Source organism: Musca autumnalis, unplaced genomic scaffold (genome assembly GCF_047663935.1).
Source record: "Musca autumnalis isolate F117 unplaced genomic scaffold, ASM4766393v1 scaffold_79, whole genome shotgun sequence".
NCBI lineage: Eukaryota > Metazoa > Arthropoda > Insecta > Diptera > Muscidae > Musca > Musca autumnalis.
This window is the reverse complement of record NW_027412410.1, coordinates 126,915-146,251: the sequence shown is the minus strand read 5'-3', so window position 1 is coordinate 146,251 and position 19,337 is coordinate 126,915. Positions and strand designations below refer to the sequence as shown.

The following is a 19,337-nucleotide window of genomic DNA, read 5'->3' as shown; positions in this document are numbered from 1 at the left end:
GATTTTTAAAAATATTTTTAGGGGACTAATAGAGGCTCGTGGATTTTTAAAAATATTTTTAGGGGACTAATAGAGGCTCGTGGATTTTTAAAAATATTTTTAGGGGACTAATAGAGGCTCGTGGATTTTTAAAAATATTTTTAGGGGACTAATAGAGGCTCGTGGATTTTTAAAAATATTTTTAGGGGACTAATAGAGGCTCGTGGATTTTTAAAAATATTTTTAGGGGACTAATAGAGGCTCGTGGATTTTTAAAAATATTTTTAGGGGACTAATAGGGGCTCGTGGATTTTTAAAAATATTTTTAGGGGACTAATAGAGGCTCGTGGATTTTTAAAAATATTTTTAGGGGACTAATAGAGGCTCGTGGATTTTTAAAAATATTTTTAGGGGACTAATAGAGGCTCGTGGATTTTTAAAAATATTTTTAGGGGACTAATAGAGGCTCGTGGATTTTTAAAAATATTTTTAGGGGACTAATAGGGGCTCGTGGATTTTTAAAAATATTTTTAGGGGACTAATAGGGGCTCGTGGATTTTTAAAAATATTTTTAGGGGACTAATAGAGGCTCGTGGATTTTTAAAAATATTTTTAGGGGACTAATAGAGGCTCGTGGATTTTTAAAAATATTTTTAGGGGACTAATAGAGGCTCGTGGATTTTTAAAAATATTTTTAGGGGACTAATAGAGGCTCGTGGATTTTTAAAAATATTTTTAGGGGACTAATAGAGGCTCGTGGATTTTTAAAAATATTTTTAGGGGACTAATAGAGGCTCGTGGATTTTTAAAAATATTTTTAGGGGACTAATAGAGGCTCGTGGATTTTTAAAAATATTTTTAGGGGACTAATAGAGGCTCGTGGATTTTTAAAAATATTTTTAGGGGACTAATAGAGGCTCGTGGATTTTTAAAAATATTTTTAGGGGACTAATAGAGGCTCGTGGATTTTTAAAAATATTTTTAGGGGACTAATAGGGGCTCGTGGATTTTTAAAAATATTTTTAGGGGACTAATAGGGGCTCGTGGATTTTTAAAAATATTTTTAGGGGACTAATAGAGGCTCGTGGATTTTTAAAAATATTTTTAGGGGACTAATAGAGGCTCGTGGATTTTTAAAAATATTTTTAGGGGACTAATAGAGGCTCGTGGATTTTTAAAAATATTTTTAGGGGACTAATAGAGGCTCGTGGATTTTTAAAAATATTTTTAGGGGACTAATAGGGGCTCGTGGATTTTTAAAAATATTTTTAGGGGACTAATAGAGGCTCGTGGATTTTTAAAAATATTTTTAGGGGACTAATAGAGGCTCGTGGATTTTTAAAAATATTTTTAGGGGACTAATAGAGGCTCGTGGATTTTTAAAAATATTTTTAGGGGACTAATAGAGGCTCGTGGATTTTTAAAAATATTTTTAGGGGACTAATAGGGGCTCGTGGATTTTTAAAAATATTTTTAGGGGACTAATAGGGGCTCGTGGATTTTTAAAAATATTTTTAGGGGACTAATAGAGGCTCGTGGATTTTTAAAAATATTTTTAGGGGACTAATAAAGGCTCGTGGATTTTTAAAAATATTTTTAGGGGACTAATAGAGGCTCGTGGATTTTTAAAAATATTTTTAGGGGACTAATAGAGGCTCGTGGATTTTTAAAAATATTTTTAGGGGACTAATAGAGGCTCGTGGATTTTTAAAAATATTTTTAGGGGACCAATAGAGGCTCGTGGATTTTTAAAAATATTTTAGGGGACTAATAGAGGCTCGTGGATTTTTAAAAATATTTTTAGGGGACTAATAGAGGCTCGTGGATTTTTAAAAATATTTTTAGGGGACTAATAGAGGCTCGTGGATTTTTAAAAATATTTTTAGGGGACTACATGAGGCTCGTGGATTTTTAAAAATATTTTAGGGGACTAATAGAGGCTCGTGGATTTTTAAAAATATTTTTAGGGGACTACTAGAGGCTCGTGGATTTTTAAAAATATTTTTAGGGGACTAATAGAGGCTCGTGGAGTTTTAAAAAATATTTTTAGAGGACTAATAGAGGCTCGTGGATTTTTAAAAATATTTTTAGGATCCTAATAGAGGCTCGTGGATTTTTAAAAATATTTTTAGGATCCTAATAGAGGCTCGTAGATTTTTAAAAATATTTTTAGGATCCTAATAGAGGCTCGTAGATTTTTAAAAATATTTTTAGGATCCTAATAGAGGCTCGTAGATTTTTAAAAATATTTTTAGGATCCTAATAGAGGCTCGTAGATTTTTAAAAATATTTTTAAGGGTCTAACAAAAACTCGTGGATTTTTAAAAATATTTTTAAGGGACTAATAGAGGCTCGTGGATTTTCAAAAATATTTTTAGGGGTCTAACAAAAACTCGTGGATTTTTAAAAATATTTTTAAGGGACTAATAGAGGCTCGTGGATTTTTAAAAATATTTTTAAGGGACTAATAGAGGCTCGTGGATTTTTAAAAATATTTTTAGGGGTCTAACAAAAACTCGTGGATTTTTAAAAATATTTTTAAGGGACTAATAGAGGCTCGTGGATTTTTAAAAATATTTTTAGGGGTCTAACAAAAACTCGTGGATTTTTAAAAATATTTTTAAGGGACTAATAGAGGCTCGTGGATTTTTAAAAATATTTTTAGGGAACTAAGAGATGCTCGTGGATTTTTAAAAATATTTTTAGGGGTCTAACAAAAACTCGTGGATTTTTAAAAATATTTTTAGGGGTCTAACAAAAACTCGTGGATTTTTAAAAATATTTTTAAGGGACTAATAGAGGCTGGTGGATTTTTAAAAATATTTTTAGGGAACTAAGAGATGCTCGTGGATTTTTAAAAATATTTTTAGGGGTCTAACAAAAACTCGTGGATTTTTAAAAATATTTTTAAGGGACTAATAGAGGCTCGTGGATTTTTAAAAATATTTTTAGGGGACTAATAGAGGCTCGTGGATTTTTAAAAATATTTTTAGGGGACTAATGGAGGCTCGTGGATTTTTAAAAATATTTTTAGGGGACTAATAAAGGCTCGTGGATTTTTAAAAATATTTTTAGGGCACTAATAGAGGCTCGTGGATTTTTAAAAATATTTTTAGGGGACTAATAGAGGCTCGTGGATTTTTAAAAATATTTTTAGGGGACTAATGGAGGCTCGTGGATTTTTAAAAATATTTTTAGGGGACTAATAGAGGCTCGTGGATTTTTAAAAATATTTTTAGGGGACTAATAGAGGCTCGTGGATTTTTAAAAATATTTTTAGGGGACTAATAGAGGCTCGTGGATTTTTAAAAATATTTTTAGGGGACTAATAGAGGCTCGTGGATTTTTAAAAATATTTTTAGGGGACTAATAGAGGCTCGTGGATTTTTTTAGGGGTCTAATAAAAACTCGTGGATTTTTAAAAATATTTTTAGGGGTCTAATAAAAGCTCGTGTATTTTTTAAAAAAAACTTAGGGGCCTAACAAAAACTCGTGGATTTTTAACAATATTACCGTACAATTTGGATACTAATAAAGTGTACTTTGCCTTGTTTTTCCTTTACAGTTGGGTCTTTGGTGAATTCCTTTGCCGCATGTATCAATTTGTACATTCACTGAGTTACACAGCATCGATATTTATCCTGGTGGTAATTTGCATGGAACGTTACTTTGCCATTGTACATCCAATAACATGTAAGCAGATTTTAACAGCGGCTCGTTTAAGGGTAAGTTCAGAAGATATATGTATGACTTAATTTGCAATATATCTTTAATTTAAATATATACCACACAAGCAAACAAACAAAAACACACATACATATTTACAAACATATTACAAACAACACGTCAGTTTAAAAGCGTAGTCGGCTTTAAATCTGTGCAAGTTGTTTTATCAGGCTGTTGTTATGTGAAAAAGTAATTTGAAAAAATCCACAAAATAGCAATAATACAAAGTTGTATTACAACAATTTACATTCCAACAACTTTTTGTATAAAATCTTCATCTACTCTGTAAGGTTGTTGTGAATTTTATTAATATTTAGCATATAAATGTCATAATTTACCTTTATCAACCTATCAAACACAAACACACACCATGTGTTGCAATCTTTTCACGCTTCCATTTTCATCGTTGACATCGGTTAACAATTTGCATATTAATTTGCCATCATTGCTGTCACATTCGCTATACGATTCACTGTATAGGTAAATATTTACATTACGTTAACACACATATGCATCTTTATATAACTGGAGAAAAAAATTCATTCACCATAATCCTCCATAAATATTTTAATTTCGGTCAATAAATTGGTTTGCTTAATTCACAATTTGAAGTGAGTTTTGTTGTATCGTGATATGGAATGAGCTTTAGACCGAGATTACTTGAAAATACAAAATTGAAAATATCCACAATAATAATAACAAGTAAGAAAGTATCAGTCGGCTTTGCCGACAGAGATATACCCTCAGCCTGTGCAAATTGAAACACTTTTTTCACAAAAAACTTATGTATTTAGGGGGTTTAAAAATGTTGGTCGTATGAACCGACAAAAATGTTGATTAGGATTAAAGTTCAAAAATTTTGCGGAAAAGGTACCTAAAGGAATTGACCGACATAGACCATGGGGGTGCCATAGGGGGTTTTTACACCCTTCGGGCTGTTTTCTCAAGAAGTATGGACTTGCCCCTAAATCAACTTTTACCATCGTAATTGAGGCAGCGAATGTAAGTTGCTTCAACAAAAATCAAAGTAATTCAATAGCAGGTCTTAAAGTGAACTTATCCAAAATTTTGTGTGGTACGGGATGGAGTGGACAAATATAGTCCATATTCGAACCTGATCTATATCTGGTAGATATTATGAGAATGTGTAAAGTATGGACCATATCGGTCACTCCCATCAAGAGTTATCATGCGAACAATTTTTCCGAATATTTTTGAACTTTTGTGGGGTAGGTACCTGAAGGAGTGGACCGATATGGAAACAATATTACGAAGACCAAATTTTGGCCAGAATCGGCATTTCCGTTCGAGAATTATCTTGCGCTTCCACCCATAAACATGGTGTCATAGGGTTTGTTTTTCAACTTTCAGGCTATTTTTTCAGGAAGTATGGACTTGCCCCTGAGGAAACTTGTACCGTCGTATAGGGGACAGTGACTACAAGATGTTACAACAAAAACCAAGGCGATTCGAGAGCAGGTCCTAAACTGAACTTTTCCCAAATTTTGTGTGGGAGGTACTCGAAGCAGTTTACCGATTGAGTCCATATTGGAACCTCATCTAAGTCTGGTATGAATTTCATAATGTGCAAAGTATGGACCAAATCGGGTACTCCATTCAAGATTTATCGTACGCACAAATTTTCCGAACATTTTCGAACTTTTGTGGGGAGGTACCGGAAGGAGTGGACCGATATAATCCAACTTTGAACTTGAACTTAGTTTAAACAAAATATTACGAAAGCCAAATTTTGGACCGAATCGGCAGATCCGTTCGAGAGTTATCTTGCGCTCCAACCACTACACACGGTGTCATAGGGTTTTTTGTAACTTTCATGCTATTTTCTCAGGAAGTATGGACTTGCCCCTAATGAAACTTACAGCGTCGTATAGAGGACAGCGAATACAACTTGCGTAAACAAAAATCAAAGCAATTCGAGACCAGGTCCTAAACTGAACTTTTCCGAAATTTTGTGTGGGAGGTACCCGAATGAGTGGACCGATTGAGTCCATATTGGAACTTCATTTAAGTTTGGTAGAAATTACACGATGTGCAAAGTATTGATCAAATCGGTTATTCCCTACAAGAGTTATCGTGCGCATAAGTTTTGCGACAATTTTTGAACATTTGTAGGGGTGGTACCTGAAGGAGTGGACCTATATGGCCCATCTTCGAACTTAAATCGAATCTGGACAAAATATTTCGATACCCAAAATTTGATCCGAATTGATTGATCCGTTCGAGAGTTATCGTGCGCACCAGCCAGCCAGACAGACAGACAGACGGACAGACAGACAGACAGACGGACGGACATTGCTAGATCTACTCAAAATTGTCTGAAACGGATATCGTACAAACATACTTGGGGTCTAAAACCATTATTTCGATGAGGCACATTTTTGGTCGTATCAAAGTGTAAATACCCTCTTTAGCCTAAAGGCTGAGGGTATAAAAATCTTCTTCTTTGTTCTCGATTTGTCATCATAATTTGGTATTAAAGCTGCACAACTGATGTCAGCATTTTAATGATAAAATTTATTAATTATTTTCAAAATTACCTAATTTTTCCCATTAACACCATCTGTGATTTTCTTCTCAAAAGTAAGATGTAAAAATGTCCAGGATTTTTCCTCAAAACTCGTCCGAATTTCTACTGTAAATTTGGTTATCGAAAAGTATAAGATTTTTGTTCTTATATATTGTTAGAAAAGTGACGACTTATTTTTTTAAGGTATACGAGGTTATATACAAGTCTACCAGAAGAAATAGAGATTAAGGCGAATAAAACTCTCAATTATTAGAGTTGTTAGATACTAGTAGACAAGGGAGAAGTCTCCCTTGTCCCATCTGGGATGTTTGTGGAACAATTATATATAGATACTAGTAGAAAAAATATATAGTTTTTCTCAAGATCACGACGATTGCCAGCTACTAACATCTCAAATCAATCCCAGAAGTGCTCTTCGACTCGTCAGGTACCTGAAGGAACTATTTCTTATTTTTTTGGGAGTCATTCCTTTAGTAGTAATCGTGCCAAAGAGACATTTTAAGTGGTCCACTTAGAATTTTTTAATTGCCTTCAGGTAATTATGTCATGAACCTTGGACTTGACAACGTAAAAAACATTTATATAGTTGTAATCATAACGACTACATTCGATGAAAATTTTAAAACAATCGTCGGACTATTTTATTATATTCAGTTTGTGCCAACATGATTTTTTGGAGTTTCTGGTATGGTACATTTCAAAATATACCATTCTAATACGGACAAAGAGAACAACATACTGCGAAAAATTCCAAAATAAATGTTGTGTGTGAGGACCCAAATATTAGTAAAAAAATTAAAAACAAAATTATATTTTTTCCCTAAAAATTATGTATTCAGGGAGTGTTCCATACGTCATTTTCCCCATTTGAGATAATCGCATTTTAATGTTTAAAAACTGCTTGGAGCTGACTGAAGAAAATATTTATATTTCTGACTAAATTTATTAGTAACTAGCAAAATGCCCGCTACTTGGTGTGCGGAAAGGGAATAATAATTTGAATTGACATTTAATTTCTTTCAGGTACTGTACGTACACGTTTTGTTCGAATCTCAAAAAAAAAATACCTCTACACTTTAAGAGCGGCCTTCATTTCAAAATACCCATCAGTAATGTTGGCGACTTTTTCTAAGTATTTCAGCCATTTAAAACTTCTCTACAAGTGCTGCCGTAAGGCACGCCGTTCGGAATCGGCGATAAACAGTAGGTCCCATATCATTGAGCTAATATGAAACAGGGTGCACTCATTGATATAAGAGAAGTCTCCCTTGTCCCGTCTGGGATGTTTGTGGAAAAATTATTACATTATTTAGAAACCGAATTCGTGTTAATATAGAAACAATAGTACATTATTCAGTAAAATTTTTAGAATCCAGAACCTTAGCTCATATGTTACAGTTTTAGATCTACTTGTTCATCCAATGCCAATGGTATTACATGTAGAAACCTTTCATACATTAGAAGGTGGATTTTAATAAACATTCTGATCCAATCTCAAGAGTGATCCTCACAACAAATTGCATTTATCGATTGAATCAATACCAGTGCTTCAATATTTGGAATTAGTTAATACTTCTAGTACATTTATTGTACGACCACTTCTAACAATGAACCTGACAAATAAATAACATACCAGAATTCCACTTCTATTCCTTAGCCCAATACCAAATTTATTGCAATTTTGTACTTTTCACACACTAATTATATAAACCCAGCTTCATTGCTACACCAACGTCAAATTTAATACCATTTAGTACATTTCGTATTTCTCAATAAGTCAGCCAGCCCTCAGCCTAATTTCAGAATTTGTATGCATTTCAAAAAATCCTCATCTAAACACCAACACCATCCCCCATACAACAATATCCCTTCAAGCAACGCCAATCTGGTCCAAATTCAGGACTTATAATATGTATAAGTTAAAAAACTACAGCCTATTATCCAAAACTAAATCCCAACCGCAATTTAGTATTTTTCATATACATACCGAATTTCACACTTTCAGCTCTACTAATTTACACAATAACAATATGAACCAAATTCTGTGATATTTTGTAATTTTCGTACACTTATTGTACGCATATCCACAACCACATCCATATCTCAACCCTACACATCAAGAGGGTCTATAATACCAAATTTCCGAATTCCATCTCTATTCATAATACCAATAATACTTTTCGTATGAAAGTACGAATTTCAATAACTATCACCAACAGTAATTCCAATTCTGTCCACCCAAAACTAAATTGTACCAAATTTAGTACTTTTCGTAACCACATATACGAACTTCCAAAACTATCTCAGTCCTACACTCCAACAGTAATCTAAATTTAAGGATTCCTCTCTCCGTTCACTCAAATCCAAATTGAACCAAATTTCGTACCATTTAGTACTTTTCGTACCCATAAGTACGAATTTCAAAAACTTCCTTAACCCTACACTCCAACAATAACCTTAACTCGAAATTTAGTACTTTCCGCACCCATAAGTACGAACTTCCAAAACTACCTCAGTCCTTCACTCCATCAGTAATCTTAATTCCAAATTTCAGGTTTCCAGGTCTATCCAAACAGTACTTTCCGTACCCATAAGTACGAATTTCCAAAACTACACTCCAAAAGTAATCTTAATTCCAAATTTCAGGATTCCAGCTCTATCCGTTCACCCAAATCCAAATAGTACCAAATTTAGTACCATTTACAACTTTTCGTACACATAAGTTCGAATTTCCAAAACTACGACAATCCTACACTCCAAAAGTAAATAAATTCAAAATTTCAGGATTTCAGCTCTATCCGTTCACCCAAATCCAATTTGTACCAAATTTAGTACCGTTTAGTACTTTTCGTGCCCATAAACTACGAATTTCCAAAACTACCTCAGTCTTTCACTCCATCAGTAATCTTAATTTCAAGTTTCAGTTTTCCAGATCTATCCAAATCCAAATTTTACCGAATTTAGTACCATTAAATACTTTTCGTACACATAAGTATGAATTTTCAAAATTACTCCCATATTTCACTTCGACTGTAATCTATATTTCAAATTTCAGGTTTTCAGCTCTAATCGATCACCCAAATCCAAATTGTACCAAATTTAGTACCATTTATTACTTCTCGTACACATAAGTACGAACTTCCAAAATCATTTCCTTATATCAACACCACTTCCCAACCCTGATTCCCATACCAAATATGAAGATTGTAGCTATATTCGCTCAAAATATACAATTGGTATCGAATTTAGTAACTTTCAGTACTTTTCGTACTCTTATAGGTAGAATTTCCAAAAACCATACCAAAGGGTTCTCTCTATAACTCTCCATCAGTGACCTTCGTTCAAAATTTCAGAATTCTAGCTCTTCCCGTTTGCCTAATACCATGGATACCATATTTTCTACGAAATAAGTTCCAGCTCTATTCGTTCAACCAAATCCAAATTTAGTACCACTTAGTACTTTTCGTAAACATAAGTACTAAAACTACCCCATATATCAATCGTAAACTTACACAGTTATCTTAATTCGAAATTTCAAGTTTCCAGCCCTATCCGTTCACCCAAATCCAAGTTGTACAAAATTTAGTACCATTTAGAACTTGTCGTAATTTCGCAAACTACCCCCATATCGCAATCCTATACTCCGTCAGTAATCTTAATTCTAAATTTCAGGTTTCTAGCTCTACCCGTTCATCCAAATCCAAGTTGTACTAAATTTAGTACTTTTCGTACATATAAGTACGAATTTCCAAAACTACTCCTATACCTCAATCCTATACTCCGTCAGTAATCTTAATTCCAAATTTCAGATTTCCAGCTCTATCCTTTCACATGAGTACGAATTTCACAAACCATTTCCTTTTATAAACGCCACTTCCCAACGTTCATTTCCATACCAAATTCCAAGTTTCTAGCTAAACCCGTTCAAAATATACAATTGGTACTAAATTTAGTATTTTGCGTACACTTATAGGTCGAATTTCCCAAACCCCTTTGGTACATCTTTCTAACTCTCCATCAGTTACCCTCATTCCAATTTCAATTCTAGCTCTTCCCGTTTGCCTAATACAAAGGGTACCATATTTAGTACCTTTTAGTACTTTTCGTACCCTTCTAGGTCGAATTTCCAAAAACCCAATCTTATCTCACCCCTACACACCGACAGCAACCCACAGTCAAAATTTCAGCTTTCTAGCTTAAGCGGTTTCGTCTGGGCGATGATATACATGTCACTCACTCACTCACTCACTCACTCACTCACCCAGTCATCACTAAGCTCTTTTATATATATAGACTAGCTGACCCGGTTCCGCGTTGCTGGCCCGTCGTTTTGGATTTCAAGGCTTAGTAATCTATCTATAATGTATCTATCTAATATTGATACCTTTAGATATTCGAACCGAATTGATGATAAATCGACGTTTTGGTACAACCCTCATGCAATGGTATCTCCAGATGTAAAATAGATAATTATTTTAATTATAGCCTCCACCATAATATGAAGGGTATAATTAACTTTATGATTCTGTTTGTGACACATCGGAATATTCGTCGGAGAACCTATAAAGTATATATTCGTGATCAACATAAAAAATAAGGAATTTAGTCTCCCTTAGAGGCATAAAGCATTTTTGCAAAGGATTATCAGCATAGGTCTACGTTTTGACAGAACTACCCTCGATATTTTGGAGGTTTTAGTCTCATTATCCCACCGAAATGGCTGCAATTTGGTATTTAGTATTCAGTGTGGGCATAAAACATAGAATATTCGGTAGAGGTCCAGGTTTCTAAATAGTCTTCATTGAACGGTACCTCTCGATCTTCGGTATTTTCAAGTTTATAGCCACATTATTCATACGAAATGGCTATAATTAGTACTTAGTCTCCCTTGGGGGTATAAAGGGTTTTAGCGGCATTATTCTACAGAAATGGCTATATTTGGTATTTAGTCTTCCTTGAAGGTATCAAATATTTTAGCAGAGAATTGTCGGTATCGATTTTTTGGGGATTTTGAATGTTTTAGCCACATTATTCAACCGGAATGGCTTAAACCTGATTTCAATATAATTTATGGTGGTGTGCATAAAAGTTGGGGCCGGTCGAACTTAACGTCGTTTTAACTTCTTGTTAACATAGAGATGTTTCATTGAACACGTTATTATTTTGCACTCCTAAACATGAAAACATCTGTGATTCATTAAAAATGACTTCAAAATGCTATTGGGTTTATCTACAGTTTGCTGTATTAAAAAACGTGGTCTTGATCGAGTTATTCCAAGCACAGAAGTCAATGTTCATGCCATGTTTGCTTTTTTACTTACTAAATTTGTAAATCTAATCAGTAAGAATAAAGCTTTCAAAAATTGGACGCAATCGCGGTATTCTGCTTCCAAAACACCCATTAATGGCAGAGGCCACAATTGCAATTGTATTAAGTATCAATACGTCTAATAATCTCCGATATTTAGCGATTTGTTAAAACACGTTGTTGGGGAGGTCCCCCCAACACCCTCCATTTTCGGTATTCTACCACCTTATGAACCTACACACAATTTCATCCAATGCGGTCCAGCCGATTCGGAAGTTTAATTTAGAAAATCATGTCAGTCTTAAAAAACCTATATATATTTAGATAAGTTATAGATGCACCGAATTGCTGGCCCATCGCTTTAGTGACCAATGTAAATTTTTTAGACGTTCTAGTTATTTAACCATCTTTAAAATTATGTTTTGCCTGATTTCTCAATCGATTTTTTGGAATGTCGGTCAAGGGAAATTTTTCATTTATTTTGGTTGTACTGTATTCCAAAATGTGGAGTTGATCGCGCTTTCCCAATTATTGAAGCTAGTGCTTATAGCGTTTTTGTAGTCACGCTTACTAAAACTAAGGATATTACCTATAATTATACATTTTTAAAAAATTGGGCTGACCGCGATATTCCACTATATTAACATAGTATTGCAATCAATTTTTAAACAATACGTTCAAAATTATCTTTGATTTCACGTTTTCCTAAAAAATTTTGTGGGGGAGGTACCATGGTCACTCCACTGACCAGTATAAAAAATAGCTAAAAACCTATTCTCAGACCTAAAAACACCACATACAAAATTTCATCGAATTCGGTCCAGCCGTTTCGGAGGAGTTTAATTTCGAACATCATGGCAGTCTCGAAGAATTTTATATATATAGATAATATATAGAACATCTTTGGCAAAAGATAGGGAAATGTCTGTTGGAATAAAATAGTTATAGAGAATTTTTGTCGAGTTGTTCCATATCCACACTCATGACACAAATGCAAAATATTGTAAATCCACCGACGTAGACAGGCTCCCGGCCCCCCCGAAATGATTTTGGTTTTCATATGATATTAGCCTATTATACAATATTTTTCATTTCTAAGTAAATTTTTATTGTTTTTTTAAATTTGTAAAGAAACATGTAAATTATTGGAGAAAGTATTGCAGAGGATATAATTTAACTACATATTTATATTGTCCAAAATATTTGAAAATATAAAAACTATGAACAATTTATACTTTTTAAATATTTTTTCTATTGTTTATAACTAAACTGAATTTGGTTTGAAGGGTATAATAGTAATTTTAGTAGACAGTAGTGTTTCTGACTAAAAGCAATACGTCTATTTGTGTTTATTTGACATTTTTGGCAGATACCGTGCAACACTATGGCTTATGAACAACATCTAGAAAAATATTTTTTTTTATTTTTTTGTCTTTGAAAATTTTGGTAAGAGTAATTCAGCAATAAAAGACAAAACCGTTGCTTAAGGGTTTATGCCCACTTACAAATTTTGCAAAAACGAAAAATTCTTTATTGGTTCATTTTAAGGGGTTATGGCCAATTACAAATTTTACAAAAACGAAAAATTTTTTATTGCTTCATTTTAAAGTACAGGTGGAATAGAATATTTGCAAAAAATGTCGAGCCAATCGGACAAAAATTAGTTGATATTTGAGAGTTACAAATAGAAAATTCATTGTGATTTGTATGTAACATCGAAGTTTAAAACGCGGTTTTCTCAAAATTGCATTTTAAATGCCTGATGATCTGATCTTCGTATGTTTTTGTAAGGTTATTATACATATAAAAATTTTGTACTTAAGTGAGAGACTTTAAAAAAAATTAACGGATTTATGGCGAAAAAACTGTCATTTTTTTAGTTAATATCGAAATTTTGACTTTGATAGTCCACAATTTTTTTAAAAATGTATATTTTTTAATTCCGTTTCGCTTAAGTACGAGATTATTAAGTTCGTGATGATACCACATAGACATATGGTGATCGGTTTATTAGTTTTCGAGCTGCAGTGGGCTCGGCAAACTGCTTTAGTAAAAACAGTGTTTCGTAGGAGGCCATTTGTCAGAACACTGTGCAATATTTTTCAACAAAAAAAAATCCGATATTAGCCCAATTGATCTATGAGATGAAATGAAAATCTTCTAAAAAAATTTGGTAGATTTCTTGTAAAATATTCATGAAAAATGTAATTTTTCGTGCTCAATAAGTGACAATAACCCCGTAACCCCCTTTTCAATTTTTGTATATTTTCTCTAATATGTTTTTGTAATGTTTTGATATTCATTTATATCATAATTACAAATTCTTTATTGTGTTTAAAATTTGAAAAAAAATATTTCAAAATTGTTTAATTATATAATTTCTGTTCCACCGCAGTGATGCACCGACGTAGCCAGGGGGGGGGGGGGCCCGGGGGCCCCCCCCGAAATGATTTTCGTTCCCATAGGATATTAGCTTATGTTACACATTTTTTTAATTTTTGAGTAAAATTTTAAAATGTTTTAGATTTTTAAAGAAATATGTAAAGTATTTGGGTCAACTACATTGGTTTATTTATTGAAAGTATGAAATAATGAAGAAGTTAGGTTTTTTGAGAAATTTTCTGCATAGTTGTTGGTAAATTTTAAGTTGTTGTTTAAGCGTTTAATAATAAATTTAGGCTGACTCTAAGTGTTGTTGAGTTCAGAAAAAGATGTTTACTGGCTTGTAAACAATATCTAGAAAAAAACATTCTTGTGGTCCTTATTCTTTATTATGTTTCAAATTTGCAAAAAAAGAACTATACCAACCATTTTTTATGATAAAACTTCTGTTCCACCTCTGTCTCGTTCGTTGAGATTATTAGAAACTGGTCTCTTGTTACAAATTAGTAAATGTCTATTGTACAAAAAAGGATTTTTCTGTCGTACTTTTATGTTTTGTTCTACCTTTCGAATGTTAATAAAACCAAGATTAATGAGCTTGAGGTTGATTTGTATTTATATTTTATATTTTATTTATTGCATATTATTTCCAATATTTCGAAATTACATTGAATTTAAACTTCATGGATTTATTTCTGTCGATTACACTGTGCAACATTTTTAATGTGATCTTGTGCAAACAATTCGAACTGATGATTTTTTGAAATACAGACCCAAACGACAGGAAACCTTAGTTGGGTTTTGTTGTGCGAGATCCAGCTCGGATTTTATGACCCCATCTAAACATGGTTAAATATTGAGTTTTTAAAGATATTCGGCGCTATATCTCTGAAACAAATGCGAATCTTCTTCTGACCTCTGAAGCAAATTTGTAGATAAGGACAAGGATAATATATTTGGAGAAATAATGAACTCGAAAAACTGCATTTATTGCCTCGAATTTCAAAATATATACAAAAATTCCACAATTTTTATACATTTCGCACCGTATCTCCACAACCGTAATTTTTTTCTGAATATTTTCTTTTGGAAAAATATTCCCTGGAATGTAATACACAACTCTTCAGAACATGTCATTGTTGTAAAATGCCTCTATGCTGTTGTTTTCAGTACATTTTTCAACTGCGATTTAATAAAAATATCAAAAATGTAGTGAAATCCGTAATGCGAGAATAAACTGTTGGTGTGAACTGTGTTTGAAATACGTGTTGTAAAAGATATGATGCAAAATACTGCTGAAACTATATGAAGTAAGCATTTTAGAGTTTTAGAATGTTCTAAAGAGTTGTTGAGAACTTTATTTGGAAGATTTCTGCAAAAAGTTACTTGGTTCAACTCCCAATAGTTTAGCCCATACTGACCAGAATTTCAGCAGTTGTGTAAAATTTTCTATATTTTATAAATTTTGATGCCGTAGATGGAGTTTTTCTTATGTGGGTTTTTCAGAAGATAAGTTCTACTAGTACAGGGCTACAATATTGCTAAAGACAGCAAGGCCAAATTCCTATTCGTTTCTGAGATAAAGGCCTGATAAATGCAAAAACGTGTAGATTTAGCCCGGTTTAGATGAGGCCTTAAAATCCGAACTGGATCTGACAGGACAAAACCCTACTAGTGTTTTTGTAGTCTAAATATGTATTTTCAAAAACTTCATACTAGAAGTTGTTTGCATTTTCAGTGTTGCATAGTGTTACTAATTGAATTGTATTTTGGGAATTATGGATGCACATTTGTAGAAATGTTCCTTTTTCCTGCTTTGACAAAGGACTTTGTGACGACAAATGAAATCAAAAAAACAAAAAAAAAACTGATCGGAAACAGATTCTCTTCTTCGTCAAAACTCAACAAGAATCAGTCGGTTTTGCGGACAGGAATATACCCTGAGTCTGTGCGAACTCAAATTTTTATCTATGGACACAACCAAAATCCTTTAACCCAAAGCTATGTATTAGGAGATTTTTAGAATTGTGTAGCCATTTTCGGACGTATGAACTTGGCGACAAAATGTGGATTATATCATTGATCACAAGTGTTGCGGAGAAGGTACCTGAAGAAATGGACCGGACCGCCATAGTTCATTTTGGAAGTAGATTTTATTTTGGAAGTCATTCCTTTTAAAAGATTTTGCTCCCACCAGTCATTTCAGTTCGTCACAGAATATTTTTCAGTTTTTTCAGGAAATATGGACTTGCCCACGAAAAACACAATACCGTTCTAAACACAAGGAATACCTTCAGTAAACATTTCTAAGGATCCTCGAACAGACCTTAAACTGCATTTAACAACTATTTTGATAGTTTTTGAAGGATGTACCACAGTATAAGGTTCTTTACAGCTTTCGGGCCATTTTCTCTGAAAGTATGGACTTGCTCCTGAAAATAGTTGCCCCGAGAACACTTGTTGGAAAAAGGAAAGCGTTTTCAGAGAGTTCTTTTTTATTTATTAATTTATTTATATCATATTTTTACTTATAACTAAATTATTAGCAAAAAGGAAGTGAAGCCATGACTACTTAGGTCTTCAGCTTACACTTATCCACTTATTTATTGTCGAGAGAGGTCTTAAACTGCACATCTCTGAACATTTTTGAAATACTCTGTGGAAGGTTACCGAAAGAATGGATTGATATGGTCCATCTTCGAAGTTGATCAAAATTTGGACAAAATAAAACGAAGGCCAAATTTGGACCGATCTGTTCGAAAATCATCGTGTCCTCCACCAAGACGGACGAACATAGCTCACTTCAAGTTTTCTGAAACAGATTTCTTCCAAACACACTTTGGCCCAAAACCATTATTTCGATGAAGTTTATTTTGACTAAAGGCTGAGAGTATACAAAATGTAGATTGGGAAACATTTTGTTCATGGATTTTTGCTAAAAGGATGTATACATGTATTGATCTTGGATTGGACGCCAGAATTTCATCTTAAAAGATTTCAAGACTGGTTGCCAGAGTTTTCCTATTTTCTGATCAATTTATGAGAAGATCCACGATCGGAAACAAGAATTTGTATAAGAGAAGTCCGACGATAGGACGCCAAAATAGTCTGTTTACATGCACGATTGGGCAATAGAATTCGTCATTTACATACCCGCGATTAGGTGCTAGAATTTCATGATTGATAGACTCACTATTGCTCAGAATATTTTTTTCTCAAGAACACCACTATCGGAATTCAGAAATTCTTTGTGGTAATATCTACGATTGGACACCAAAATATCTTTAGGGAAATAACGATAGTTAGTTTCTTTATGACAATAAAAACGATTGGACACCTGAACTTCCGAAATTGAAAAATTGACCATACTCTGGAGTGGAAAATTGAAGCCTGAAAGAAGGGGAAATTGGCCAAGAAATCTTACGCCATTTTAATTAAAAAATAGTAATGAAAATTATTTCATCAGTAAAATAAGCCTAAAATAAAGTTTAAATCATTGCTAAATAATAAATTTTCGGTAACATTAACTTTAAAAAATTTTGGTCAGGTGGCCCCCCCCGAAATGAAATCCTGGCTACGTCCCTGCAGTGATGTCTGTTAAGATTATTTTTAACTGGTCTCTTGCTGCAAATTGTCATTACTTCGAATAAGTTTCTGAGATATACATCCATTATTATAGGTTTTCTTTTGTTATAGTTAGGATTTACCGAAAAGATTTATAGCGTTCCGGTTAACTTAAAATTAGAAGTGATGATTGAATTTCAAGGAGGAGCTTCAAGTCATTAACTGTCAATGTGAAAAATATATTTTTCATGCCTCCAAATTAGTTTATTTTGCATTTTCAAATCCATCAGATAGTTAAAGAACACATGTAATAATAGCCCATAGTCTTAGAAAATAAGCCGTATTCTGCGCTATTTCTACTAAAATATTTATTGCACAAAAAAGAATTTTTCTTCCGATTATTCTTTGAACAAAAGCAGAAGAGACGAATTAAAACGACTGCATCGCGCATTGTAACCCACAGCAATTGCATATTGGATAAAATAGCCCGCTATCGAACGAAGAAGTACTTCTAATAGATGCATATCGCTCATTTACTCAAAGAGTGACACATTTCAAAAAATCAAGTTTCGAGAAAAACTCGTTTAAAGTTGAAGATTGAAATTTGACTTTCCAACTTAAAAAAATTATTACACAAAAACTAAAATAACTAACTAATTGGACCATGACTTGAAGATCAAACATGACTTGAAGTGTTTTAGTGCTTCATAAATGCAAAAAACTTGTTTGATGATTTATGCGAAACTCCTAGAAAATACACTGTAACTCGTTGAGTTTTAGAGATATCAACTTGAAAATTTGACACAAGATAAAGTAGAAGTCGTAGAAAAAATAGAAATTGCTAACTCAAAAACCCCATTTTTTGAGTTATGCCACTCTTTGAGTAAATGAGCGATATATTTAGAAATTTTCCTTTTTCCGTCTTCGGTAAAGGATTTTGCGAAAAAGTAAAAAAATATACAGGGATATACCCTTGGCCTGTGTGAATTGAAGCGTGCGTCTATTGAAAGATTGAATACCGGCTAAACAACCAAAATCCTTTTTCCCAAAAATTATGTATCTAGGGGATTTTCGTATGAACCTGTCGACAAAATATGGATTTGGATTAATGATCCCTTATTTTGGGAATTATTGCTTTCAATAGATATTGCGCCCACCAGTCATTTCAGTTGGTCACCGTATAAATTAGAGCTTTTGGGCCATAATGTCAGGAAATATGTAGGACCAGAAGGAGTACCTTCGGTAAAAATTTCCAAAGGATCCTCGAACAGACATCAAACAGCATATAAACAAAAATGTTGACCTTTTGTGAGGATGGTACCCTAAGGAGCTTAAATTAAGTTTGGGAAATATATTACTTAATCCAAATTTGGTCCAAATCATTTTAGCGTGCGCACTACACATTGTGGAAGTATGAAATTGTCCCTAAAAAAACTTTCTGCACATTAGAGTAGACACATATTGGCCGTATGAAAGTACGTAAATACATTTATTAGCCTAAAGGCTGAGAGCGCCAAAATGTGTTCATGGATTTTTGCTAAAAAAAAGAATTACACGGATTAAGAATTTTTGTATACATGTATAGACCTTGGATTGGGCGCCAGAATTTCATTTTAAAGAATTCAAGTCTGGTTGTCAGAGTTTGCAATTTATGAGAAGATTCCCGATCGGAAACCAGAAATTCTCCACGAAAAGGCCTCGTTTGTCTAGAACGCCAAAGTCTATTGCAGATGCACGGTTGGGCGAACACAATTTTAATTAACAAACCCACGATTGTGTGCCAGAATTTCATGAAGGATTGACGTACTATTGCGCAGCATTAGTTCTCTA

General features: G+C 33.3%; 1 protein-coding gene across 1 annotated transcript in view; it reads left to right on the top strand.

The window, feature by feature from the left end:
- Window positions 1-19,337, top strand: part of TrissinR (Trissin receptor) — a gene marked incomplete at its 5' end in the record, with an annotated part of 121,453 nt that overhangs the window by 16,481 nt on the left and 85,635 nt on the right. The window contains one exon of the mRNA XM_073958233.1: window positions 3,545-3,704. Coding sequence (XP_073814334.1) covers window positions 3,545-3,704 — 160 coding nt within the window. The remainder of the gene's footprint in view (window positions 1-3,544; window positions 3,705-19,337) is intronic.